The 27,095-nt window shown below is 39.7% G+C and overlaps 1 protein-coding gene across 1 annotated transcript in view; it reads left to right on the top strand.

Annotated features, from left to right (window-relative positions):
* stk10 (serine/threonine kinase 10) overlaps positions 1–27,095 on the top strand; it is an 84,886-nt gene that overhangs the window by 47,720 nt on the left and 10,071 nt on the right. Inside the window, exons 3-14 of the mRNA XM_003217361.3 lie at positions 3,647–3,695; positions 5,863–6,012; positions 8,712–8,784; positions 10,312–10,506; positions 12,662–12,743; positions 14,086–14,220; positions 18,630–19,211; positions 20,997–21,127; positions 22,182–22,305; positions 23,888–24,067; positions 25,767–25,859; positions 26,482–26,611. Of these exons, the coding sequence (XP_003217409.1) occupies positions 3,647–3,695; positions 5,863–6,012; positions 8,712–8,784; positions 10,312–10,506; positions 12,662–12,743; positions 14,086–14,220; positions 18,630–19,211; positions 20,997–21,127; positions 22,182–22,305; positions 23,888–24,067; positions 25,767–25,859; positions 26,482–26,611 (1,924 nt within the window). The remainder of the gene's footprint in view (positions 1–3,646; positions 3,696–5,862; positions 6,013–8,711; positions 8,785–10,311; positions 10,507–12,661; positions 12,744–14,085; positions 14,221–18,629; positions 19,212–20,996; positions 21,128–22,181; positions 22,306–23,887; positions 24,068–25,766; positions 25,860–26,481; positions 26,612–27,095) is intronic.

The following is a 27,095-nucleotide window of genomic DNA, read 5'->3' as shown; positions in this document are numbered from 1 at the left end:
ATTATCTATCTTCTTCTATCTACTATAGATATAAGAGTGATGGAATCCCGGTGACCAACAAAACAACAAAACTAAAGGCCCCCCAACCTCGAAATTTGACAACACAACCCATCATCCACGCCTCTAGGTTGATACATCAAAAAGAAAAGAAAAATAAAGTCCTAATTAGAGGGAGAGGAATAATTGTTTTTATCCAATTGCTGCCAGTTAGAAGGCTAAGCTTCGCCCACTTGGTCTCCTAGAAACCCACTCAGCCCAGGGGACAGGCAGAGTTAGGCCGCATTTAGGCCTATAAAATACAGATTATCAAATTTTAACTGGATTATATGGCAGTGTAGACTGAAGGCCCTTCCACACAGCTATATAACCCATTTATAATCTTATATTATCTGCTTTGAACTGGATTATCTTGACTCCACACTGCCATATAATCCATTTCAGTGTGCATTTTATCCAGCTGTGTAGAAGGGGCCTCATATAATCCAGTTCTAAGCAGATAATATAAGATTAGAAATATACAGTACACTCTCACTCATCCAACATAAACAGGCCGGCAGAACGTTGGATAAGTGAATATGTTGGATAATAAGAAGGGATTCATGAAAAGCCAATTAAACATCAAATTATGTAATGATTATAAAAATTAAGCACCAAAACATCATGTTATACAACAAATTAGACAGAAAAAGTAGTTCCATGCGCACTAATGCTATGTAGTAATTACTGTATTTACAAATTTACCACAAAAATATCACAATGAATTGAAAACACTGACTATGAAAACATTGACTACTAAAAGGCAGACTGCGTTGGATAATCCAGAACATCGGATAAGCGAATATTGGATAAGTGAGATTCTACTGTAATATGAAATAATTACTGTGGTACAATAATACAGAACAATATAATCTCTAAAACGAGGACAGTAAATAAAGAGCAACACTCTGAAAGCAGGGAAATTGGGAATTCCACAAAGGAAACAATCAGGGCCAGCTAACACCTCCCAAGAAAGGATTCTTCCAGAAAGGAAGCTGAGAAGGGAGTGAAGCAGTGTGTATTATCAAAGTCATTATTATTACTATCATTAGTATTATTATGATTATTATGGGCTCGGGCTATGGCGCAGGCTGGAGAGCAGCTGCAATGAATCACTGCAATGAATCACTCTAACCAGGAGGTCATGAGTTCAAGGCCCGCTCGGAGCCTATGTTTGTCTTGTCTTTGTTCTATGTTAAAAGGCATTGAATGTTTGCCTATATGTGTAATGTGATCCGCCCTGAGTCCCCTTCGGGGTGAGAAGGGCGGAATATAAATGCTGTAAATAAATAAATAAATATGATTATGATTATTATTGTGTTGCTGTGAATCGTGAAAATGAATACAATCTGGCTCCAAGTATTCAAAAACACTAAAATCAGAATATATAAAAATTACTGTAGTATAATAAAACAGAACAATACAATCTCTAAAATCAGAACACTAAATAAAGAACAACACTCTGAAAACAGGGGAATTCCACACAGGAAACAATCAGGGCCAGCTAACACCTCCCAACAAAAAATTCACTCACGGAGGAATCAGCCAAGCTTTAAACCTACAAGGCCATTACATGCTAATCATTTTGCCTAATTTCAGCATTCATACTTGCCTCCAACAGACAAAAAAATCAGAAATATTGTATATTCACAAACTTTAGGAAATAATATCCCCTGATGGCGCAGCGTGTTAAAGCGCTGAGCTGCTAAACTTCTGGACCGAAAGGTCGCAGGTTTTAATTTGGGGAGAGGAGAGAGCCCCTACTGTTAGCCCCAGCTTCTCCCAACCCTAAAGTTCAAAAACATGCAAATGAAAGTAGATGAATAGGTACCGCTCCGGCGGGAAGGTAATGGCGCTCCATGCAGTCATGCCACATGACCTTGGAGGGGTCTACGGACAATGCCAGCTCTTCGGCTTAGAAATGGAGATGACCACCAACCCCCAGAGTCAGACACGACTGGACTTAATGTCAGGGGAAAACCTTTACCCTTTACCTTAATTACCACTAATTCCTCAATACTTTATTTCCCATACCACCATACTTCACCACAGCAACGCGTGGCTGGGCACAGCTAGTTCTTTATACAATGTTTAAGCTCTCATAATTATTCTAAAAATTCAGTTGAGGCATCTAAGAGGCAGCATTGCAGCTTTTGTTACCAAAACATACAAAGTGCACATTTAAATTCAATGGCTATCCAGACACAGTGTGTTCCCTGTTGACTGCTTGTATTTGGAGCCACAAGTATAGTACAGGCAAGTGCAACACTCCTTAATTGGCCTGTAAAGTTCTTTCAAGGATAGCCCTGAGGCCTCATCTGCAGAAGAACCTTAGTTTGAAGCAGACTATGTATTTACAAGTAATGTTGCTCTTGCTGTCATAGTTCTTGTGATACTCAAAGAATATCTAACCTCTATTTCAGGATATACAGCCCTTTTGCAGTGTGGGCATTTTGCAACAAAAGAAAGAAAAGTACAGTTTCAGACATCTCCATCTTCTCTCTGGTCAGGTGGTAGAAAGTACTATTCTTTACAGAAGGCATTGTAAAGTTTTGTGGTGGGTGGGGCAGAATAGTATGATGATAATAAAAATACTTCTACGGGCTTCCTTGCTGCTGTTTTGGCTCCTGGCAATTAAAATTTGTAGAGGTCCAGAGTTTAAGTTTCTCGTGGGATAGGGTGGGGAGGGGTGGGGAGGGGGAAGTGGTGGTTCTGCAGTTCCCTGGTCATCTCCCCAGCATTCAATCAAGAAGGAATGTGGAATTTCTGCCATGTGGTTGTTAAAGGCAGGGGCCTCTGTCAGCAAAGGAAGGGACACACCTACTTGGCAAACATTTGAATGCTAGTGTATTTGTGTCTGTATCTCCAGATATTTGGAGCATCATGAGGGAAAGACAACAGGACCAAGATAACTGGGGGAAATATTTTTCACAAAGATTTTGCAGGCAGATGTGGGCAAATACATTCACAAAGTTTTGAAATTCCGTATCTGGAATGTAAAATGTAAAATACAAAAAAAAAGTCATCCACAAAAGTTACACCTTTGTTTTTGGATGATCCAACTTTATTTCATGAATGAAAATACTAACTATATTGTATACAATTACTTTCAGGGTATGTGTATAAGATATATATGAAAGTAACACTTTCTTCAATAACAGTGTGAAATTGCATTAAATGATTGTTGTAGAGGGGCCTGTATCTAAAGCAGTGGTTCTCAACTTGTAGGTCCCCAGATGGTTTGGCCTACAACTCCCAGAAATCCCAGCCAGTTTACCAGCTGTTAGGATTTCTGGGAGTTGAAGGCCAAAACATCTGGGGACCCACAGGTTGAGAACCACTGATCTAAAGAAAGAAAGGGGATGCACTTGTTCTTAGGAGCAGCACCTGAGTTCTAGCGAACAAAAGCCTTAGCGTAATGTTCCAATGAGTTTACCTGCTCTATAAAACAAGCAGCTAGTTACAAAATGTGACTTCATTCAAACCAGTTTAATCCACAGTTTATAATCTGGTTTCTTTTCTTTCTCATAGCATGTAAGTCATATTTTGAAATATAACTTCCGTTCACCCATGTAAACATCTATTTTTGTCTTGTTTCTTTTTCTGATAGATCATGATTGAGTTTTGCCCTGGTGGAGCTGTGGATGCTACCATGTTAGGTAAGTGAAGTCACCTAATAAATCCTTTTGTGGTCTGCTGTCAGATAAACAAGCCATTGACCTTTGTCTCCATACTACCTTTCACAACATTGTGTCAAAAGTTTACCCATATCAACTTCATGTATATGGAAAGAGGTTTAAGGAGGTGAAGGGTATCTGCCACTAGGGAAAGGATTTTCATAGCTTTAGTTATAACACAAAACAGCGGATAGTGTCAGAAGTCTTGACCCCAATGCTAGCATAGCATTAATCCACAGTCCAGGGTCAAGCAGATAGTCCAACAGTGCAATCATTAAAAGGATAACACAATAGAGAAATCAAATGTCTGGTCCAGGGTTGTAAGTCAAATACCAGAATGTCCAGAGTACAAGGTTGAATTAGAATCTGTAGCTGAAGTTCAGGGTTCAGGAAACACAAGATAACAAAAGTCCAAGGTCATAGCTTCTAGAACGGATGTTGCAGCCTGCAACAAGATTGCCAGACTTGAGTTTCTTAAATTCTAAGTCCACAGGTGTTACCTTTTGCTGGCTCAGTCTCTTCTTGGTAATCTCGAGGACCTGCATAGCTGAAACCTCTCTCTTCGCAGGTTCATGAAAGCAGGAATAGTTAACTCTTCCTCAGCCTGCTCAGGGAACTCACTTGCACTTGTCCTGCAGGCTGAAGAAGGAGTAGCTCCTTCCATGGGTGCTGCTTCAAAGCTTGGCTGAGAGGATTGCTGGGCTCCAGCTCGATCGCTGAGCCTTCCACCAGCATCTCCTTATCCATGCTTTCTAAGCTGTCCATGACAGATAGACTGAGTTCACCCATGTAGAAATCTATGTACTTTATCTCCCAAGACCTGATTAGCAATGGTGGCTCCATATTTGTGGGTGAGGGTTTGTAGCAGCAATTGCTTCTGAAGGACAGCTCCTTAGAAAGTGTGTTTTGTAGTAATATATGTTGCCTACATTTGTTGCAGCTGAGGTTTTGATGTGAACAGTTCTGGCAGGGTTTGTATGACTTGTACTGAGGGCTTACTTTTAGAGGAAAGGGGAAGGATGGAGGAAGACTCTAGCTATCTTTGTTGAGCCCCAAATGTTTGACCCCTTTGCTCAAGGCAAGGCAGCAGATGGCAATTGCCACACCCTGCCAAAGAAGACATTGCTCAGAGGCTACAGATCTAAACTCCCAGTTTGTGGCATCCAGGAGGAAAAAAGGGGCACATACGAAATATGTGATTAGTTATTTAGAAAGTCTGTTTTCTCCTCTTGGTGAGTGAAATTTAACTGCGGTTTGTATTGCTGTTTAATTTAACTTCTCATGCAGAGTTTTGCAAACAGGGTAATTTGGATCATGCAAATTCTCTCTTAACCATGTTTTATGATTTGGGAAACAAATTGATTGGAGGGAATGACAACCCCCTTTAACCCCAAGCTCTACCAATAATAATAAATTATTAGTATTACTATTGTTGTTGTTGTTGTTGTTGTTATTATATGAAGATGTTGCTTATTTATACCCCGCTTTACCTCTCCCGCAGGAGACTCAAAGTAGCTTACATTAAAAGTATGACCACATAAATTAAAATATACAAATATGCAACCATTAAAACAGAATTAAACAGAACAGTATTAAAATTTCATCTAAAATTCATTAAAAGGTACTCAGTGCTAAAAACCGCAGCACCCCTGACTTGATCTTTAAAAGCCTGTCTAAGAAAAAATAGTAGGTGAGAAAAAGAAAAATCACATGCTTAAATGACTCCTTGATTGAAATATTTCACTTATGAGGGAATGAATGGTTGCTCTACTTTTTTGAGAATCTCATAGAAATATTTGACAAGTATGAGTGAAGAAACGGGGGACGTAATTTCTTAGGTTTTACAATTATACATCAGTCAACAAGATCTCTGACAAAGAAGCTCTTGTTTAATAGTTGTTTACTCCTGTCCAGCTGTTGTTTAATTGTCTATCCAGTTGGAAGGTTTGCTTGTTTGTTTGTGTGGCATGAGCATAGGGAAACTGCCTAGAGCAGTGTTCTCTCCAACTTAAGCTAGACAACTGTATAAGATTTTGTTGTTCTTCAAATATATTTTAGATTAATCAGTTAAAAATCTTCTATTAGGTAGCAGAACAAAAGCCCAGTGAAGCTCAATTTAGGCACCTTTTCCATGGTCTTTGTTTTGCAGAATTGGATCGAGGTTTGACTGAACCCCAGATCCAAGTGGTCTGCCGCCAGATGTTAGAGGCCCTGAACTACCTCCACAGCAAAAGGATTATCCATCGAGACCTCAAGGCAGGCAATGTATTGCTGACCCTCGATGGAGACATCAAGCTTGGTGAGTAGTTTATTCTGGCTTAAGAAATAGCAGATGGGTGGAATACTAGCTTCCTATGCACAGCAAATGGTAGGACTGAAAATAGCAGGTGTAGTATATTTTTAAGAAATTGTCAGGGTTATTCTGTAACCACCCTTTTTTTTCTTTTTAGTGCATAACACAATTGTGCATGCCTAACTGGAGTATATGACTACTTTTGTTAGATTGAGATGTCTCCACCCTTTCTCTCTGAGACTCTTGGAGCTACATTGTTCTTTGCAGTTTTTCTGGGAAGTCAGATGAGATTATAGAAGAATTTCCTAAATGCCATTGAGGGAGTTCCACAGTTGATGTGGAATATGAACCATCTTTCAGGAAGATTTTACAAGAACAATCCAGTACATATTTATTCATAAGTCTATTTCAGCATGCTTGGTGGAGCTTACTCCCAGGAGATTTTGAACAGGATTTGGAGTCTTCTTTGTTTTTTAAAATCTTATTCATTATGATAAGTTGCTGAAATGAGATTAGTTGTGAATAGCTTGGGACAAATCATGGAAAGCTGTGTGAGTCTGGTCAACTTGAAAAGAGATGCCAGAAAAGGAAAAGTTGTTAATGGTGACAGAATTATCTCTCCTTTTATGGTCTTAGATAGCATAGATAGATTATGTGTTTCAAAAGCAAATAGATGGACCTTAACAGGCTGTTCTTAATGCATGTCATACAGTGATGAAAAAAGTTCTAAGGCCTTATTGACAAATTGAAAACCAACAGATCATCTGGTCCAGATGATATCAATTTGACAATGCTTAAATAATGTAAACGTGAAAATACTGATCTTCTAATAAAAAAGTAACATTTCTCTAATATCAGTCTGTGTATCACAACGTTGACTAGAACATAACTAATGTAACATCACTTCTTTTTTTCAAAGTGTGAGGGAGTGGGGGGAGTCCAGAGGGATCTCAGAAATCATAGGCCAGTTAGTTTAACATCTGTTATAGATAAATCTGTGGAAAACATGTTTTTTAAAAAATTATTAAATATATGGAAAGATAAGTCTTGCAGAAAGTGATTCAGCATGGTTTCTCCTTTTCTTCCATTTCACTGAAATTATTGAGTGCCAAAAAACAAGCAGGCTGCGGTGACCTGATATTGCTTATTGGATTTGGTGATTATATATTTTTTTACTTGGGATGTAAATCTTTGTAAAGATTATGTTCTTGACAGGCAAGAAGGAATAATTTTACCATTTTTCTCCTTGCTTTGAGAAAGTAAAAAACAACAACAAAAAAACCCCCAAACAAACAGTACCATCTTCAAAGATTATTTGTCATGACCAGTCAAAAGTCCTGGTGAGGCCTGGCTTGAAAATAACATTTGGCTTCATGTCTTTTAATAGTGCCACCTTCCAGAATGGAAGTTTTCCAGCGCACGGACAGGTTGGAGGATCCAAATGGCATGTTTTTTGAGAAAACATGTGGCAGTCTTTACAAAGAATAATTAAATTAGCATTCATGAAGGAGATTAACTGAAACACAGATGTTAAGTGCAAGAATATAAGGGTGTTCTGGAAGAAAAGTCAGCATTTTTATTGTTGCTCTGCATGGGATTGTATAAATCAATGCATACCATTCTTTTGCAGCCCTGGCAGGAACAGACATATTTTCTCTGTGAGGTGGAGATAGTACAGTTTGTTTGGTCAGTGGTGGATAGGAGGGAGAACTGATATTTCCTACTTTACGTCACTTTTTTAGTGGAACTTTCTGGGGAGGGGGGCAATCCATTACATGAAATGGAAGTGCAAACAACAGCAGGAAGCAGAGAAACAACAAAACAAGTGCTGGTGTAGTAGGATTTTTCTGAGAGTCCTGCTGCCTGGTCATTTCACTGCTGTCAGGACAGGAAATGAAAGGGTTGTAATCATTGTCCCTTGTTATGTGTGTATGTGCCTTCAAGTTGCCTGTCGACTTATGGTGACCCCATAAATTTCACAGGGTTTTCTTGGGCAAGTAAAACTTGTGTGGTTTTGCAAGTTCCTTCCTCCGAAAGATAGCTTACAGCCCCTGATATTTGCTGGTGTTGTCTCAACCAAGTAGTAAACAGAGCTGACCTTAGAGAATTTATCCCTTGTTACTGTGGGAAAAGAACAGTTGGACTTGAGAGATAAACAGTTAAGCCAAGATCTTGCACTGCTAAAGTGGTAGTGGGGTGTGGGAAAAGTTTTAACTTCTTATACTGAGGGAATCATTTAATAGCCTGGGACATTTGAGGGGCTTCAGGTTTCACACTTTGGGATGCCAGGAAGCGCACACAGTTCACATACTTAATCTACCTTTGATTTATGTCGTGTGTAGGTTTAACTTCCAATAATTATGATTTTATGGTCAGTCGCTGAGGGCATTTTTGATGATCAGTGGGTAAATTACACATCATCTTATGTTTGAGAACTTTCAGCTTGATCAGGAATGGAGATTCTTTGCCTCTGTATGTCGTTGGACTCCATTTCCCATCAGCCCCAGACAGGATAGGCAGTGCATCATGAGCCAATGATATCAGTGTAAGGGGAACATTATCCTTGTCCTTTGGATATTTCTGCTTGTTTTGAAGAAGTGTCTTTAAGTAGTAGTAGGCTGTGGGAGAAGTTTTAACTTCCTCTATTGAAGGAAAACACTTCGCAACTCTGTTAGAAGACTTAATGTGGTTCAAACTCTTTTCAGCTGATTTTGGAGTCTCTGCCAAAAACATGAAGACTTTTCAAAAACGGGATTCCTTCATTGGCACACCATATTGGTAAGTGAATGGCTCCACAATTGCAAGCCCCTTTCTAGAAATCAGTCTGTGTCACCTTGTTGCAGCATGGAACAATTGCCCAAAACAGTATGTTCCTGTCATACTTTAAATTGGCTAGGGTTAATGGAAGTAGGAGACCAAAACTACCTGGAGAGCCACACATTGCTAATTTCTTGCCTGGTGCTTGGATTAATTTTAAGCAGTCCACATAAATGGACATGTGTTCTTTTCATGTAAGCTTGGCACATACTGCTTGTTTTCCTCTTATATTGATGTTTTGCAAAGATCTGTTTCCATGTTATTTCAGAAAGTTAAAACATAAAGAATATATGAGGGGTTGCCATTTGAAAAAGCAGTGCTGCTTTTCGTTAATATTTTGAGTGTCTTCACATTCCAATTTGTCTGGAGAACATAATTCTTATTAGAAAAAGATGTTGAGGGGAAAGTAGAGGTGGAGTAAAAACCTTTGTTGTAGCAATGTTCTCTTGGTCATATTCAGCCACCACTTTTCTGATAGGAAGGGACAACGAAAAAGCTACAAGTCACATAACTGGAATGGGATGTTGATGAAATCTAGGCCATTCTCCTCTTTCCCTCTCCCCCCCCCCCCCTTTTCATGGAATGTCCATTTGAAGCAGTTCCAAGAGTATTAAAGAAACAATTCACTCCAGGAATTTAAACTCCAAATCAGCCACTTCTCTGTGGGGAAGTGATCAGTGAGCATTAATTTTCTGTCTAAAGCAGCATCCAGGCCAGATGTCATTGGCCAGTTGGTTTTCTGTTTCCATGGCCAACTGGGAATGGATAAATGAATTTATATGGAAAGTGATGACCTGTTGATTGCTTGTAACCAGAGACAGTGAAACATTTTCACCTCCCATTAATTATGTAAAGAAAAAATAATGAAAGGATTAACATACCCCATAATTAATCATTTATTTATTTTATTGCTTTTTACATTTGTACCCTACTTTTCTCTCCTTCAAGGAATTCCTAGAGATGCATGATTCTCTTTCCTCTTTTTATCCTGTTACAATCTTATGGTTAAGATAGTAACTGGTCCAAGTTCACCAAGTGTGATTTGTGGCTATGTGAGAATTAATGCCTCAGTGTCCCCGGACAAAGAAGCATAGGTACCATTGAACTACCGGAGTGGTGGCTGGATTTTCCGCAGCCATTTGTTCTACCCCCAGTGCCTGATCTGACAAGATAGGACAGCAGTGGTAGCTCCACTCAAAAGATCTACTTGTACTTCTTGTCCCAGGCCTCTAGGCACTAAGTTATGCCTCTGCCCCAATCCTAGCCCAATATTTTTTTGGACCGTGTAATGCTGGCTCTAGAAATGTTCTACTTTGGCTGAGTCATAGCTGTCATAGGAGAACATATTACAGCCACTAGCTGTAAAATGTATCTTCAAGGCATCTGATCAGCTCATGACCAATTGAATTGAAGAGTTGGAGTGGAGAAGGCTAGCAATAATATATTACTAGTAATACTCATTCTTTTTTACATTCTTCTTTTTAAAAGGATGGCTCCTGAGGTGGTGATGTGTGAAACTATGAAAGATACCCCTTACGACTACAAGGCTGACATCTGGTCCTTGGGCATAACACTGATTGAAATGGCTCAAATAGAGCCACCTCATCATGAGCTCAACCCCATGAGGGTCCTGCTGAAAATAGCCAAATCTGACCCTCCCACGCTTAGCTTTCCCTCAAAATGGTGAGATAATATGTTGCTGTGTTGAAGGTGTTTATGTGGGAGTGCAGTAATTGAATTGGTCTCTTTCTTCAGAATTACTCACAACAGATAGTCAAAAGTGAAATTTATACCAAATTATTCAAATCAGCATTCCATAATGAGCTTTATTAAAAACCACTGAGAAGACAATAAGTGATTACAAGATGCATGTGGAAAGCCCATTACCATCTAGATGTTGCCGGACTCCTATTTCAATTAGCCCAATTATCATGGATCATAGTTGGGGTGATGAGTTGTAATCCAGCAACTTGTGGAGAACTGTGTGTGCTTCACTTTTGTTGTAAAATGTTGCTATTAGAATGTGGGAATCTGGAGAAAGTTGAGAAGAGAAATTCATTGAACATGTGGGCCAGGATTAGTGGAAGCAGCAGTCCACCAGCACCTATAGAGTGCCACTTTGGGGAAGCCTGATTTTGTTCAAGAACATAATATTGACTGCTCTTATAAAGGCTGGTATGTTGTTACATATACACCCATTTGTCCATAAAATTTGATATTCCCTCAGCCCAGCCTACTTTCAGGTTCATGTGGGAGGATGCAAGGAAATAATCCATGGTGTGCCCTTCCACCTAAAACCAACAAAAATAGGCCAAGCCTTTTTCAAAACAAACATGCAATATGGATGCTGTCCAGACTGCTCACATTTTTTGGTGTGTTTCCTTTTAGCATGGGTTCAAAAGACTAGCAGTGATTGATTTTGTTTCCCACTGCATTTTGCTCTATTTCAGATTTTAATTCTTCACTCTTTCTGGCAGGTTCAAAGAAAGGGAGGAAAACCCCATTGGAATTCTTATTTAGCAGTAAAGGTGTCAATTGAAGTGTATATGGCCCCTTTTTGTTACAGCATCTTCAGGTTTTGTGACTGGAAGATCAGTTTCTTACACAGGCTCTTTTAATCTTCTTGCTCTCAAAGTATAGTATTTTCTGTGTATTCATTACTTATGCACCATGTATGAAATATGGTAGCATGAATATCACATGGGAAGTCTTGACATCTCAATGACAAAATGTCTATCTTGCATTTGGAACATCCCAGGTTCTCTTCCTGGCATCACCAGTTAAAACAAATTTGGATACAAATGATAGAAAAGACTCTCTCTCCTGAGACCCTGGAAAACAACTGCTAGTTATAGTTGGTTAATTTCTGCATTAAAAATAAACTAATATTCTAGTGTATGAGTGAACAACTGTCCTCCAGCGATGTTTTCAAACTGCAGCTCCCAAACCTGCTCCTCATTGTCCATGCTGAAATGCACCTTGGCAGCTGCTGTTACCCAACCCATTCTAAGTGGTATGAGGCAGCTTACACTGTTCCAACAGACACCTGAAATGTGTCTATTCGTAATGTTATCAGTAACACAAATCCATCTTGTGAATCTCCAGCCTAAATAGCTTCTTTTCCTCTTTTCTTCATTCCCCCATAACATAGGTATCTGATGCTGGAACTGCTTGTTAAAAACGCTTGTTAAAAACGCAGTGAACAGCAGCATAGCTATTCTGTTTTCTCTTCCCAAAATGTGTAACAAGCAAACAAGACAGCATTCTATTTGTTAACAGGAAAAAGAGCGCAAGCATTGCAGAGTAACTGTGCCTGGAAAAACATTTTCTATGATTGTCTATAGAAACTGCTAGTAAGTGCTATGGCCTTCCATGACATGGAGGCAGCATTAAAAAGGGGGTGTGGTGGGAGTGGAAGGTTGGCATTAACACTTGCCTGACAGAAGGCTTTGTATTAGCATGAGCTCAAGCTTATAGTTGTCCTCATGGGAGCTTCCAAACCTTTGGGCTTTAGTTCAGATTGGGAATATAGTGACAGCATGTAAGTTGTTCTGAGCAGCTGTAGCTCCTGGGTTAAAAAGGAAATGTGAAATCTGTACTTAACTAGCCAATATTTTCTAACTGCTCAGAAATTTTACTGTTCTCATATCTGTTCTCATTTATCTCCACATTTCTTTTCAAAGCTATTAAGCATCATTGCTTGTACTATTGGAGATGTAAGCAATAAGGCTATGGGGTGGATATGAGAGCTTTCCTTCTCTTCACAAATTTTGCTAATTGCCTTTGTAATACTTTTTAAAGACAAAAATAAAAGATTATAAATTATTATTTATAAAAGGTCTCCACATTTCAAAGACTTCCTGAAGATTGCCCTTGACAAGAATCCTGAGACAAGGCCAAGTGCAGCACAATTGCTGGAGGTAAGTGCAACACTTGGAGAATGAATCCCAGTTAATAAATGCCTAATGCTCTCTGAGTACTTCCAGATCCATGTAAGTGACTGCTTGTAGAATTGTAATATAGAAACAATGGTGCATTTTTAAAATTGTGCAAATTTGTTTTGGGGTAGTTAATAGAAAGAACAATTGGGCCTCAGTACTGTAGGTATAGTTCCCATCTGGAATGGTGTTCCCTCTACTTTCAGCAGGAGATAAGAACTGGCTGGGCTTTCTAGAGACAGGGCTGTATCTCTGCAGGCAGCATGTCAACCACTAGGCAAAACTCATTGTAAGTTTCAGTTGTCCTGCTCCCCTGGCTATCCTAACCTACCTCTCCACCTCAACTACAGTGGAAAAAAGATAGATGCAATTTTTCAACAATTCAAAGGTGATAAGTCTCGATCCTTAGTAGCCTCATACATCTTGTGGGTTTCCTTAAACTTTGCATGTAATTCATGTATTTTTATCTGCTGTTTTAGTTGATGTTCTAACTTGAATCTTTGGCTACTGATAAGCTTGTCATAAAGTTATGTGAGGCAAAAACACTATCCCTATAAAAGAATGCAAAGAACAAAAAGTGTGTTGTTATTAACAGAGGAGACCATCAACGTTGTCAGGCCTGGAAAGACTTGTGATTTCTGAGTGAAATATAGAGCATACTTGGTGGGATGATCTTCCTGTAGTGCTTGACTCAGGATGACGTATGCAATTAATGTAACATGTGTGTCCTCTACTTTACACACAGATCAATTTTGCATATTATGTCCCCTCTCAAAGGATTTGCCTATGGAAATTGGGCTTGCACGTGGAGCTTCTGGATTGGGCATTGAGAGCATATGTTTTAGAAGCCCTACTCTGATATCAGTCCTCTTGGGTTCACTTGTGTTCTCTTTCAGTAAGATGTGTATAGGATTGCAACCTTGGCTAAGTTTTGTGATCAGAGGCATCTTTGTCCCATTTCTCTGTGATAGGAAGATGAGGTAGATGTGGGACCAGGACTCCAGGTGGTATACTTCTTCCCTTGAATTTAAGTTTCAATACTGCACTTACTTCTGCTTCCTTCATAGCTCATAAGGGCCATTTTACACATTGCTTTCAGCTGTTTGAGTTGCTCATTGGTGACAGCATCCTTGTGCAAACACTGTAATGATGTTGGGATGGTTTACATATAGCTATTAGCTGATAGGTTGCACGTGTATTTGCTTTCATGCGCTGTGTGAAGGGAGAAGTGGCTGTGCAAGTGGTTTCTGAGTAATTCCCAACTTTAAACCAATACACTCACTTGCTTGTTTTTATATGGCAGTTCCATTTTGTTTCTTTTCAGCATCCCTTTGTGAGCAAGGTCACTTCTAACAGGGCCCTGCGTGAGCTTGTGGCAGAGGCAAAGGCTGAAGTGATGGAGGAAATTGAAGACAATAGAGAGGAAGCTGAAGAGGATGACTCACCAGAACCAACATCTGTAAGTTTAATTCCTTCTGTCTTGTTTCTTTAAAGATACAAGGTAACTGCACCCAGCAACAGACAAGGGTTGCTTTATTGAAAGGGATTCTGCAAACAAAGCTAGGTAAAGGTAAACCAGGGATGACCTTTCATCCACACACCACCTACTTTGTTAATATTGTGCAGGTGGACAGGAAAAACAGCTCCTTGAGCAGGGAGAGGTTGCTCTTTGCTCAGCAAGTGAAGAACTCGACAAACAATGAATTGGGCACAAAGCCCAATTGGGCTCCCTTTCCTCTTGTAAGATATTCTTCTGAGTAAATACTTTTACATGAATGTCAGCATGCAGAACTCGCTGTGCAGCCAAAGTGACCCCAAGGGATGATTTGAATCACTGGCTCCTTTGCCACAAGAAAAGTGTGCTTGAGTCTGTTTTACAAGGGTGTCTTGAATTCTTCTACCCTGGATTCTTTTGCCTAAACTCAGATTCATCTAAGGCAGATTAGAAAGACAAGCTCTTGAGCATATTATTTGTTTACTAATTTATTCATTCATGAAACAGTACTGAATCAACAGGCAAAATAAAATCTGCAGCCAGTAGTTGATGCCAGGGTTAAAGTGTTCAGACCAGACCAAGGCAAAGATTTGGCAGGAGTGAAGGTTTCTCAGGTTCTCAAGCATACAAGGAATGTGATTTATATGGTGAAGGGAATGAAAACTGTATAGGTTGTCACATGTGAGCAAGCTCAAAAAAGCAAACTTTGGGGGGTTTCTCCAATTTCTTGCATTGTCCATAACATCAGTGGGAGGAAAATTCAAGGGAATGTTCTTATTATTATTATTATTATTATTATTATTATTATTATTATTATTATTATTATTATTATTTATAGACTGCCCTATCTCCCCAAAGGGACTCAGAGAACAGTTGAAAGCTTGGAGAAAAGCATTTCTTCAGCAATGTCTAAAATGCTAACCAAACTAAAATGCCTTTGTGGACCACATTCTGCTAGTAAGGCAGTATTCATTGAGCAAAAGGAGTAGATGTGGCAAAAGCAGTCAGTGGATATAATGCAAAGTCTGATGGAGTCATGTCAGCAAGACTTCAGGGAAAGTTCATGCTCCAAGTACAGAGGCAGAAGAAGAAGAAATTGAGAAACACATGCTGGAATCCAGGAGATTAGTCACAAGCCAAAATACAATTTGTTTTGATTGTGATGGGAATGCAAAAGTAGGAAACAAGCGCAGATTCAGAGATTGTAGGAGAATTTGGCTTAGTATCCAGAAATGGCGCAGAACAATCTAATCATTTTGCAAGACCAAGAGTTTGTTTACCACCCATTCTTCAGACAGCCAAAGAGAAGCTGCTATATACATGCACATCACCTAATGGCCAATATGATTGGCCAATCAAATAGATTTTTTATTGCTGGTCATCAACTGTAATAAATAAATATATATAAATAGATTGAATAACTGGAAGCAGAAGGGGAGAAAGCTCTATTATCTAAAAGAGAGAGAGAGAGAGAGAGCGACCAAGAGCAGATTGTGGCTCATACCATGAATTACTAATATCAAGAAGAAGAACACCAAATCAACTATTGTACCAAAATGCAATCTGAATAGCATCCCCATTGAATTTAAAGCTAATGCAAATATATATATATTTGAACTCTCAACCTAATTGACTGGGAGCTAGAAGAACTCAGAAGAGATATTACCAGGTAAAAAGGTAAAGGTTTCCCCTGACGTTAAGTCCAGTCATGTCTGACTCTGGGGTTTGGTGCTTATCTCCATTTCTAAGCCAAAGAGCCGGCGTTGTCCGTAGACACCTCCAAGGTCATGTGGCCGGCCTGACTGTATGGAGCCAGGAAATGTTGCAAAAAGACACCTGCAATCAAAAAAAGAATTTGAAGTCTCAATTGATGACAGATGAAACTCCTCAAACAAGTAAGGTAGACAAGAAGCAAAAGTAGAAGGAAACAGAAATAGGATGAGAAACTTGAATACAGCTCTTCAGAAAATTGTATTCTGGGTCAAAGAGAATTTCTGTGATAATCAATGCATAGACATAGTGGATTTTTAAAAAAGAAATACCTCTTCTACAACAAAGAGGAAAATTCTTCCACAGGAGCTAAGACATCAAATAATATTTGAACCAAGACTAGGGAAACATATTGCATGATCAAGTAGAAATAAAAAGCTAATGGAAACAATAAACTGAAAAGCTATATAAAAGAGTTGAAAGGATGACAAATCGATTAAACGAAAAAGCATTTGAAGAGGAACCTGCAACTTCAGAAAATGAAATGGAGGCTGCTCTCAGGATGTTAGGGAGAAATAAATCACCAGGAACAGATGGCATACCAATAGAGCTGCTTTAACTACAGAGAAAGAATCTACTGTAAGTCTTAACTAAAATCTGTCAACAAATATGGAAGACAGAATCTGACTTACAGATTGGAAATGCTTCATATACATTCCAGCCCACAGGAAAGGGGGCAACAAGGATTGCAGTAACCACAGGACTGTTACATTAATCTCCCATACAAGCAAAGTGATGCTCACCTTAAACAGAGAAAGAAATGCAAGATTTCCAAGCTGGTTAAGGAAAGGAAGAAGCATTAGGGATCACATTGTAAACGTTCACTGGACAATGGGGTGCACCTGCAAATTTCAGAAGAAGAACAATGTGTTCTTTACAGTTTGCAGAAAAATCTTTGTGTAGATCATGAAAAACTGTGGGTCACCCTTCAACAAATGAATGTGCCACACAATATTTGATTGTCTTTCTGCAGACAAGAGGCTGCTGTCAGGATAGAATATGGAAGAAATTAATGGTTTCCAATTGGCAAGGGAGTCAGACAAGGCTGCATTTTATCACCCTATCTGACCTGTACTCTATGTAGTCATATGTAAAGCAAGATTAGACTCAGAAGAAGCAGGTGTGAAAACTGGACGAAGGAACCTCAACAATTTAAGATAAGCAGATGACACCATGCTACTAGCAGAAAATAGCAAGAACTTGTAACGATTAGTGAAGGAAGTTCAAAGGCTGAACATTAAGAAAACAAAAATAATGATCATAGATTATTTATATCACTTTAAAGTAGACAGTAAGGGCCTAAAAACCAAAAAGCACCTGTTTTTATCTCATCTTGGAAGCTAAGCAGAGTTACTCTTGGTTAGTACTTAGATGGGAGATTGCCAATAAATGCCAGGTGCTGTGAGCTATGTTTCAGAGGAAGGAACTTGAAAAAAATCACCTTTGAGTATTCCTTGCCTTAAAAAATGCAATCAAATCCATAGGGTCATCATAAGTCGATGGGTGACTTAATAGCAGTTCCCAATAAAGTTATGTGGCAGAGCCATGGTACAGTTATTTTTGCTTCCCATATATCTACATTTTTGCCTGCTTTGCCCTGAACCAAGCATACATGTCCAGGTGATGGAAGGAGGCAATATGTATTTAATCCCCATTTCCTCTCTCAGAAATGGTATGTAGGAAAATAGATCTTTGTTTGATGACATAAATTGAATGAATTTGAGTTGTTGTTTTATTTTAAACCAGTGTACTGTTAAACAAAACAATAAAACAAGCTAGAGAATTGCCTTCTGAAAGTGTTTGCCAAAGAGCTGTCAGAACTCAATTGACCTAAAATAAGGCTTTTGACTCCTACAGTAGAGCATGTTCTTCCTTTGAAAAGGGCCAGCTGTAACCACATAGCTTTTTGGGCCAATTTGCAAAACAGAGAAAAGCTTTATGGACTAACCACTGTATTTCTTATGTAATGATCAGATACATGAGCGAAAAGCAGTCAGGTATGTGTCCAACCATAAAGTTTTCTAAGTTGCTGTATCCTTTCTAAGTGTATAATTCTCAGTACTTTTACAAAGTTCCCATCTTCTACTCCCCCACCCCAAATGTAAGAGTGGTGATAGGGAATATAAAAAATTTGGAGATTCTAGTGTGATTAATATTCGCATGACAAAGGACCTACATAGTTCTATGTTTTGGTGGTTTTCTTACATTGCAAGTGCAGTACAATTTCCATATTTGCGGGGAATATGTTCCCAGACTTCGCTTTGATATGCAAAACTGCAGATAATAGTGAACCTTATTGAACTGAAGGACCTCTGTCCCAAGAGTACCACATAGTTGCACTTGAAGATTTAGAAAATGCTCAGAGTTGGCATATTTTGTCAGATGTGGATAAATGAAAGTGCAAATAGTAGTCTACAGATACAGCGGTTGTACTGTACAGTATTCTACTGTAGATGAAAACCTACTTGTGTTACATTTAACGTTGATCTCTTTTATGTAAATGCCCAGTGTTCCACTTTTAAATTACCATTTTGCTTCCACTTATGTAAACAAAAATCTAAGTTTAATTAACTTTATTTCTTCCACCCTCTCCCTTTCCCTAGCCTCATGATGATAACAAAAAGGACTCCTCTGTTGCAAGCCATCTAAGCTTGGAAGGAGAGAGGTCTCCAGATAACTACTTATCTCATGTTGCAAATGGGCCCAATCTGTGTGTAGAGAAAGTCAAAGAAGCCACAAACAAGCATGGTGACAAATTTAGCAATAACGGGAATGGTGACAAATTAAAAACAATGAAAACTATCAGTAGTTCCAACTTGTCAGAAAACGAAAGCTACATAGATCTCTCTAGCACCAAGGGAAAGCCAAGTGAAATTCCCCATTTGTTGTCACTCGGTGAAAATATCCACACACCAGAGAACCAGGACCTCAACCACCAACAGAATAAAGACACTGGACTGGCTGAGTCCAGTGCAGAAAGACAGCCAGTAAGCAGCCTCCTTGAAATACCTACAGAAGAAAAACTGCCCAATGGGAGTTTGAGTTATTCCTCTCCATTTGAGAATGGCAGTTCAAAGAGAGACTCTGATTCAGGTAGCACCTCGGCTTCAGAGAGCATGGATCTCAGCATCTCTTTATCCGCTGACCTGTCCTTAAATAGGGGCAGTGGGTCCATCTCCATGAAGGTAAGTGTTTCAGACACATTCTGAGATTCAGTTGTCATAATCCTGCTACTGCTAGTTTTATGTAAGGCCTGAGTAAATCTTCCCAAAAGTATTGGATGGGCTACATTTCCCCACTACTGCCTTAGAAATTTGGTAGCTGCTGAAGTTACTGCAGTAGTTCTGTATCAGGCATGGGCAAACCTTGGCTCTCCAGGTGTTTTGGACAACTCCCACAATTACTAACAGCCGATAAGCTGGCTGGGATTTCTGGTAGTTGAAGTCCCAAACACCTGGAGGGCAGAAGTTTGCCCATGCTTTTTTTATATGGTGTAAAAGGCCAGTCTCCTCCATTGTCCATTGTCCTGAGGTATCTTCCATTCACAAACTCTTTCCCACAATCACTGTTCAGTGTAATCTATGTAACAGTCAGAGAACAGGTAGCTAACCTATTCTGGGTTTTCTCCTTCCTCTCATTAAAAATAGGAATCCTGTTGCTGGGAAAGGACTGGCAGGGTAACCAAGGTCCCCACTTCCAGCAGCAGAATTGGGTGTCCTACTCTTGGAGTAGTTAACGGAGGGTAGGGTGTCTTTCACCCACTCCTACCAATGAATTTGCATGGTAAGTCACCAACATTTCATTTCCCTTTCCTGGACACTAGTTGCTGCTTCTTCTACCACCTTGCCTGACCTGCCCAGGAAAGGGGAATGTAATGTTGGCAACTTACCATGCAAGTTAATTGGCAGCAATGGGTGAAAGATACCTTACTCAGTTAACTCTTCTTTTGCTGCTGAAAGTTGAGACATTGGTTACTTTCTCAAAATCAGACTTTCACTTGGGTAGCCAAATGAACTAGGGATTCGTGGAAAGTTGTTCTGGGTGGTGGCTCCTTCCAGCTCCACTGCTTGCTGGAACTTTTTCTTGCCTACCAGATCTGGAAGGAGGTCTACAAAATAAAGAAGGATTGGTTTTAAAGAAGGATTGGATGTAAAGAAGAACATCAGTTGCCACTTCTATCTCTTTTAAAAAAGCAGCTTCTTCCACCCTGCCAAGCACTTGCATGAAGAGGCAGGAGAGGGTCAGACACAGCAATTCAATCATAAGAATTGCTGGAGGGCACAGCACTTTCTGTTGCTACTGCAGTCCAACCATTGTGTTTTGGCTGCAATTAATGGAAAAGGAAGAGCTGTCAATGTGATGGAGTCTTCATGTAGTGTTTGTTCCTTGGATATGTTCAACTGTCATTGTGAATCTGGGCTAGCCTTGTGGCAAAAAATATGCTGTGGAGATCTCACTTGATGCTATATCTGTCATGATCCAAATGTTCTGCAGATCAGAAAAGGTCATATTCAGAGGAGAAATTGATTTTCCCAGAAAAATCTAAATTCTTAGGGGTTTTGGGTAGGGGAAGGTTGGCATTTGAGCACTTGTGTTTTGAGAAAAGCTTCAAACTTCATTTGAAAGCTCAGAGAATTGGCTGGCCTTTAATGACTGTTAGCCCCTGCCTGCTCCTTACCAAATATCACCCCCTTACTCCAAATTATTTTGTATTTGCAAAAAAAAAAAAAACCCCATATATTGGAAATACAGAAATTATGTAAGTGAAGACTATATTAAGAAAACCCACTTTGTATTTTTCATACATCTCAGAATTTGCTTGTACAGAAATGTCTGTCTTCATTTCTCCCTCACATCTTCCTGACAGCCCTGGGAATAGTTAGATGTGAATCAAATGATGATTTCATCCCCCACATTTGTTCCCTCTCTTTTTAGACCTTTTAACTAATTTTCTCTTAATGAAACTAAAGGATGCTAAGCTGCAGAAGATGACACTGAAACGGACCAGGAGATTTGTAGTAGATGGAGTGGAAGTGAGTGTCACCACCTCAAAAATCATCAGTGAGGATGAAAAGAAAGATGAAGAGATGAGATTCCTCAGGCAAGCCTTTTGATTGGGTGGGGTTTTTGCTAAAGCTGGTTTTTTAGGAGCTTAGTGAAATGCTTTGAAACAGATAAGAGGGACACCCCCATGAAAAGTTCCTTCTGCAACAACCAGTTAATGGTCCATTGTGTTGTCAGTTATTCAGCCTAAATACGTTTTGACAAATGAAGGGTGTAATAGAGCCAGGGCTTACAGGGCCATTATTCCAAAACTTGTTCATTGATAGGGTTGTGACATCATCTATTACTACCACCACCACACTCTTGGGCTGCCCTGCTTCTTTTAAATTTGGATGCAATCCCAACTGTAGCTAGAAAGAAAATTTATATTCTCACCAACTGTGTATACATTTTACCAGTTCGTACCCTGTTGCAATCCAAAGTAGCTTGAACGAGCAATTAAGACTCATTAGTTTTATAAAAGACATGAAAACTATGAGAATTCTTATGTTGTTCTGGATCAGTTCAGCTTCCTACAGTGTTTGAATTCTCCTTCATGGGAACTGACATGTTGAAGGCCTGCACTTCAGAATTTACCACTATCCCACAAATTTTACAACTGGGTTTAAAAACATCACTACTCCACATAATCAGAAATATCACCACTTAAATATGCATCTGCACGTTATCTACAGACTATTATTCCTCTGAGCCTGCTGGACTTCAGTCAGTGATGTATGCTTGGTTGCAATTAAATGTGGATTCATGTTAAGCTAGCATTTGTTCAGAGTATCTTTGTTAAAGAAGGCGAACAGGTCAAGGTTAGAGTGGATAAGCAGCCAGAAAGGATTTCCAGTATCCTGCCTGACAGGGTTAAGTGGCATGAAATGTGTCTGTCACTCAAGAAATCAGCCATTATCTTTAAAAAGCTAACTTCTCCCACTTAGAACATGAGGGGTGATTGGAGTGCAATATTAGTGAGTTTTTTATTAGCATGGCCTGCAGTCTCCCTTCCCCTGTTCTGGCCTGGGGTGTCACTTGCCCAGCCCTGGCCATGCAGGGAAAGTGGTGGGTTCAGTTCTCAAACCTCTCCTGCATTTTCACCTTCATAGGCGGCAAGAGCTGCGGGAGTTACGTCTGCTTCAGAAGGAGGAGCACCGGAACCAAACCCAGTTGACAAGCAAACACCACTTGCAGCTGGAACAAATGCTGAAGCGCTTTGAACAGGAAATGAATGTATGTATAGGAGAAGAGGAGCTGGATTAGTTCCCCTCCCTTTTATTCAAATTGCACTAAAAGAAAGGAGCTGAAGGCAGTTTGGAGAGGGCAGATTGCATAGCATGCACTGGGTGTTGAAACCGACTTTTCTTTCCTGAAGGAATATTGTAAGGAAGGCTGCCCTCATCTGTGCAAAGGGTCCTAGTATTGCAAAAGCTATAAGGCAAATAGAAAGTAAATATGTACAGCTTCTAGAATTTTTGAACGGAATGAGTAGGTGTGACACTCTTTTTGAGTTACTTCAATGTTGTTTCTAATGCTGGGCCAAAATCCTCACACCTTATAACATGGAAATCCATTTTACAATGTTCCTGAAAAATTTTTAAAAATCCCAAACACTTCTGGTCCCAAGTATCTTAGATAAGGAATACTCAGTCTGTAGAGACTTACTAAACATCCAATATAGCTAATTGAAGACGAGTGCTGTACTTTCACACAGATGTTTCTCACATATCTCAAACTTGTGCCAGCTATCACTTGTGTTCATTTATGGTTGCCTCTGCTAGCATATACAGTAAGGAGTGAGAGGCATGGGACTTGGCCTCCCATTTTATACATCATGTCTGACTTTTTCATATATTAATTGTAAGCTTCAATTTCAACCAGTTCATGTCTCTCTTTCATTACTGTTCCAAATCAGATTGTTAGAAAGCTAGAAGTGGTTACAAAGCGTCCAGGGGTCTGTGGTATTGGAATCATCAGTCAATCTCATGTAGAGAGTATAGGACAAGTGAAAAGCATCCCTCATCACTGTGCTTGTTGTGCTCTAGTTAAGGAACTGCAACTGTCTTTTGAAGTACTGTAGAGTTCAGTATACCGGTAGCACCACCTACTCCAGTTCAGTGTGCAACCTATGCAATACTTTTTCATTCTTCTTTCTGACCCTTATTGTATTTGACTTACAGAATGTTTGAAAAACATTTCCATTTTTAGTCTCTCTATAAGTAAACTTCTCTTGGCAAGAAGTCAATATGAAGGTGTGAACAGTTCTGAAGGAAAGATAAATAAAATAGCAATAGAAACAATGCAGTGTGAAAAGGAAAAGGAAGCTCCTTAACCAGATAGAAATGTGCAGTTATTTCAGGAACATAATTTAGTATAAAACACACTATTTCATTATTGTAGAGAGATCCAACAGTTCTCAATACTGAGACCCTACATACTTGGCCTTCGGTAACTTCAGATTTCCCCTTCCCATGTGCTTAGGACATTCATGATATATGACATTACAGCAAAGGAGAAGATGTGTGAGAGGGTTATCCCAAATGGGGCCTTTTCTCTTTGGAACTCACTGCCTAGGAAAGCATGCCTGGCCTTTCTATTTTCTAAACATTAAAGTAAACGTGGAATAACTTTGAATTGGATAACGGATCTTGTTTCTCAGAGATAGAAAAGGGGAGATGTTTTGAATATTCAAAAAGCTAGGTTTTTTGGGCCTACATTTTTGTTTGTTTCTGCTAGTATATGAGTTTGGAGACATTGATTTATTTAAGACTTGTGTCAGTGCTTTAAGTCTGAGTGAATGTTTCCTCTCATATAGACAAAAAAGAAATTCTATGATACAGAATTAGAAAACCTGGAACGTCAGCAGAAGCAGCAGATTGAGAAGATGGAGCAAGATCACTCACTGCGACGGCGGGAAGAAGCAAAGCGTATCCGTATTGAGCAGGAACGGGATCTTGTCAGATTTCAAGAGCAGCTGAAGCAGAAGAAGAAAGGGGTAAAGCTTGGTGATGCAGCACATTTTTCGCATTGAAATTCTATAAAAAAAAAACTTAGAGCAGGTGTGAAATCCATGAGGCCTTCCAGATATTGCTGGAGTGTGGCTCTCAGCATTCCCCATCATTGGCTATGCTGTTTGTTAGTGATGGGACTTACAGTTGAACAATATCTGTAGTTCCATCTATTTCTCACCCCTAATTTTGAGTGCTGACCTTTCTAAAATTCCTTGGCTCCTCTTCTGTCACTCTTATGCCACAGGTGGGCAACTTAAGGAAAGGGAGGCTCAAAACAGGGAGCTTGAAGGTAAGGTGGCTGAAGAGCACACAAGAAACAATGGCACAAGAAGGCTTATGGTGATGAAGAGGATACAGAACAGCCATAAGGGAGAACAAACTCCCCAAGAAACATGGAGAGGGCCTAGGACTGGAAGATTGTAGTGGGCTACACAAATCAGGAGATGGGGGGAAATCCAATGTGTAGTGTAGTGTCTGAGAATATGGGCTACAGATCATTAAGTTCCTGGCTGGAATTTTGTCTTGGCTGTGAACTCACTAAGTAGCTTTAATTAAACCACACTTAACACTCTCCCATAGGTAATCCTCACAGAACCAATTAAGGATTATTTCTTCATAATGTAACACATGGAAACACTGTGAAAATATTAATGTGCCGTCGCGCCTGGGGCTGTACTCTTAGTGAAAGAGGCATGGACGTGACATCTTTCCCCAGGGGATTGCTTCTTGCCCTCCTTTAGGGAAACTGGAACTCCCAAGGACCAAAACACTGTAGATAACTCAAAAACTGGGTTTATTGTTCACAAAGGAGGTAAAAGAAAATATACATTACAGTCTTTGATTGTTTAAGTCCGTGGAGCTTTTCCAGATCCTTCTTTCTCTGGCTGTGAATGCCGGAGCAAACTCAGCCTCAGTCCAATGACCTATATCTGAAGACAGAGTCTTCCTCTGTTGCCAAAGGACTGATGTGAAGGCGCTTGAGACTCCTCAACGTTGTTCAGGTTGGCCCTGAACATGAAGTGTGAGTCCCAAGGGTAAGAACCTCAGAATTGGTGCTGAGAGGTAATTTTTCAAGGGCTTTCAGAGCCAAGTCTCTCTCTCACGTCCATCTGGTAGAGAGCTTTCTGGTGGAATGAAAAGGAGGAAACACAGTCCTACTCCAGGAAGAGGTGGAGCCAAACAATTTAGCTGAGTGAGCAATATAACAGGTACAAACAACATTGATTGACAGATATAAATAACCAATCCAACTACATTTACAGGGTAAAGGCAAAATCAGGAATGACACAATTCAAATCTTGCAACTTACAGATCCACATATAGATGGCGCCACTCGCGCCGTCACAATTAAAAAGGCAATTGCTATCTGATTCTGTAATATCTTCAAGCCTCTAATATTCACCACCATCTTAAGAGTTGAAAAACACAGTACTATAGCTTCTGATGCCATTGTGTCCAGAAAGCCATGCTGAGACACTTCTGGGCCTATTTTTTCTCTCTCCATGAGTGATGGAGCAAAATAATAATAAAAAAGATCCCTGGCCAACATTCTAAATCCCAGCATAATTTCACCAAACAACCTGCTGGTTCAGTCAGCATGTGACATCTCTTTTGCTCAGCCATTTCAAGAAATCTCTGTAGCCGAAATGTCTGAAGAGTAAGATCTTTTGTCTCATTTTTAAGATCAAGAGTGACATTGAGAAGCTCCCACGGCAACAGCGCAAAGGGACTATGAAGGTGAAGATGGAAGATTTTACACAAAAGAAGCAAGTCATGGTAAGTTCTAGAAAGAATGAACGTAAATCCATATGAACAGTGAAGAACAGTAGGCTCTTCTTATCCACAGTTTCTGCGTTCACAGATTCAACCATTCACTGCTTGAAAATACTAAAAGTTCCAAAAGGCAAGCTTTAATATTGCCATCTTATATAAGGGATATCATTTTACTACATCTTTGAATATGGGACATGAGAGAATCCTCCCAGCTAACACATCCGGGCGTCCCCTGAGCAACGTTTGTTGACGGCCAATTCTCTCGCACCAGAAGCAACTTGCAGTATAATCTCAAGCCACTTCTATCATGATTATAAAAAAAAAACTTTGAATATCATGGGATTTGAGCATCAGCAAATTTTGGTGTCCACTGGGGTCCTGAACCAAAGCCCAGTTGATACCAAGACCTCACTGTAATCCTGTTAACAATGGAAATCATGCAAGCATTGACTTATACATATAATGTGTTAACTCTTGGTGAGATTAATCATTGCTTTTAGGCCAAGTCCTTGATATGGTAAAGATCCAGATGGCAGTTTAGATTTCTTGCTTCCAGTGGTCTCTGAAGAAAGTGCTGTCCATGATATACCAATAAGAGTGTTCAGTTTTTTACTGTCTCTTCTAGGAACAAGACTTTATAGCCAAACAGTCTGAGGATATGGAACAGGCCATAAAAAACATTACAGCTCAAAATCGGAAGGAGATCTGTGACAAAGAGCGGGAGTGCTTGAACAAAAAGCAACAACTTATGAGGGGTGAGAAAATTTGTTTTGTTTGACTTAATGGGCTAGAATGATGTGGACAGAGAAAGCAAATGTGGAAAGAGCCAGCTTTCATTGGAAAATAATATTTCCCTCCAAGAGGATACTGGCATAGTTACAAGGGAATAGGGTACAAAGTGCCTAAGAGTAATGAAAAGCATGCCATGTCCTGTCCATGTTTAGTAGTTTTAATCTTTAAAAAAACGCAATATTTAATTTTGACCGTGATTTTAGGGAGTATAGCCAAATAGTTTCAAGTTACAATTTTCCAGCAACTTGCAGCTACAGAACACATTTGGTACCAAAAATAGTATAGTCGTTGGTTGTAATTTGGGTAAGGAACCTCTTGTATTCCAGATCTTGCTAAACAGCAAACCCCAGGTCCCACCATTAGAGCTAAGAGTCCAACATTAGCTTGGGGGGGGGGGATGGGTGCAGTTCGCGTGCTAATTTTAGTGGTGCAAATGCACTCTTGGTC

This window comes from Anolis carolinensis, chromosome 2, assembly GCF_035594765.1.
Source record: "Anolis carolinensis isolate JA03-04 chromosome 2, rAnoCar3.1.pri, whole genome shotgun sequence".
NCBI classification, from domain to species: Eukaryota; Metazoa; Chordata; class Lepidosauria; order Squamata; family Dactyloidae; genus Anolis; species Anolis carolinensis.
The sequence above is the reverse complement of the archived record's forward strand: the minus strand, read 5'-3'. Positions and strand labels throughout refer to the sequence as shown.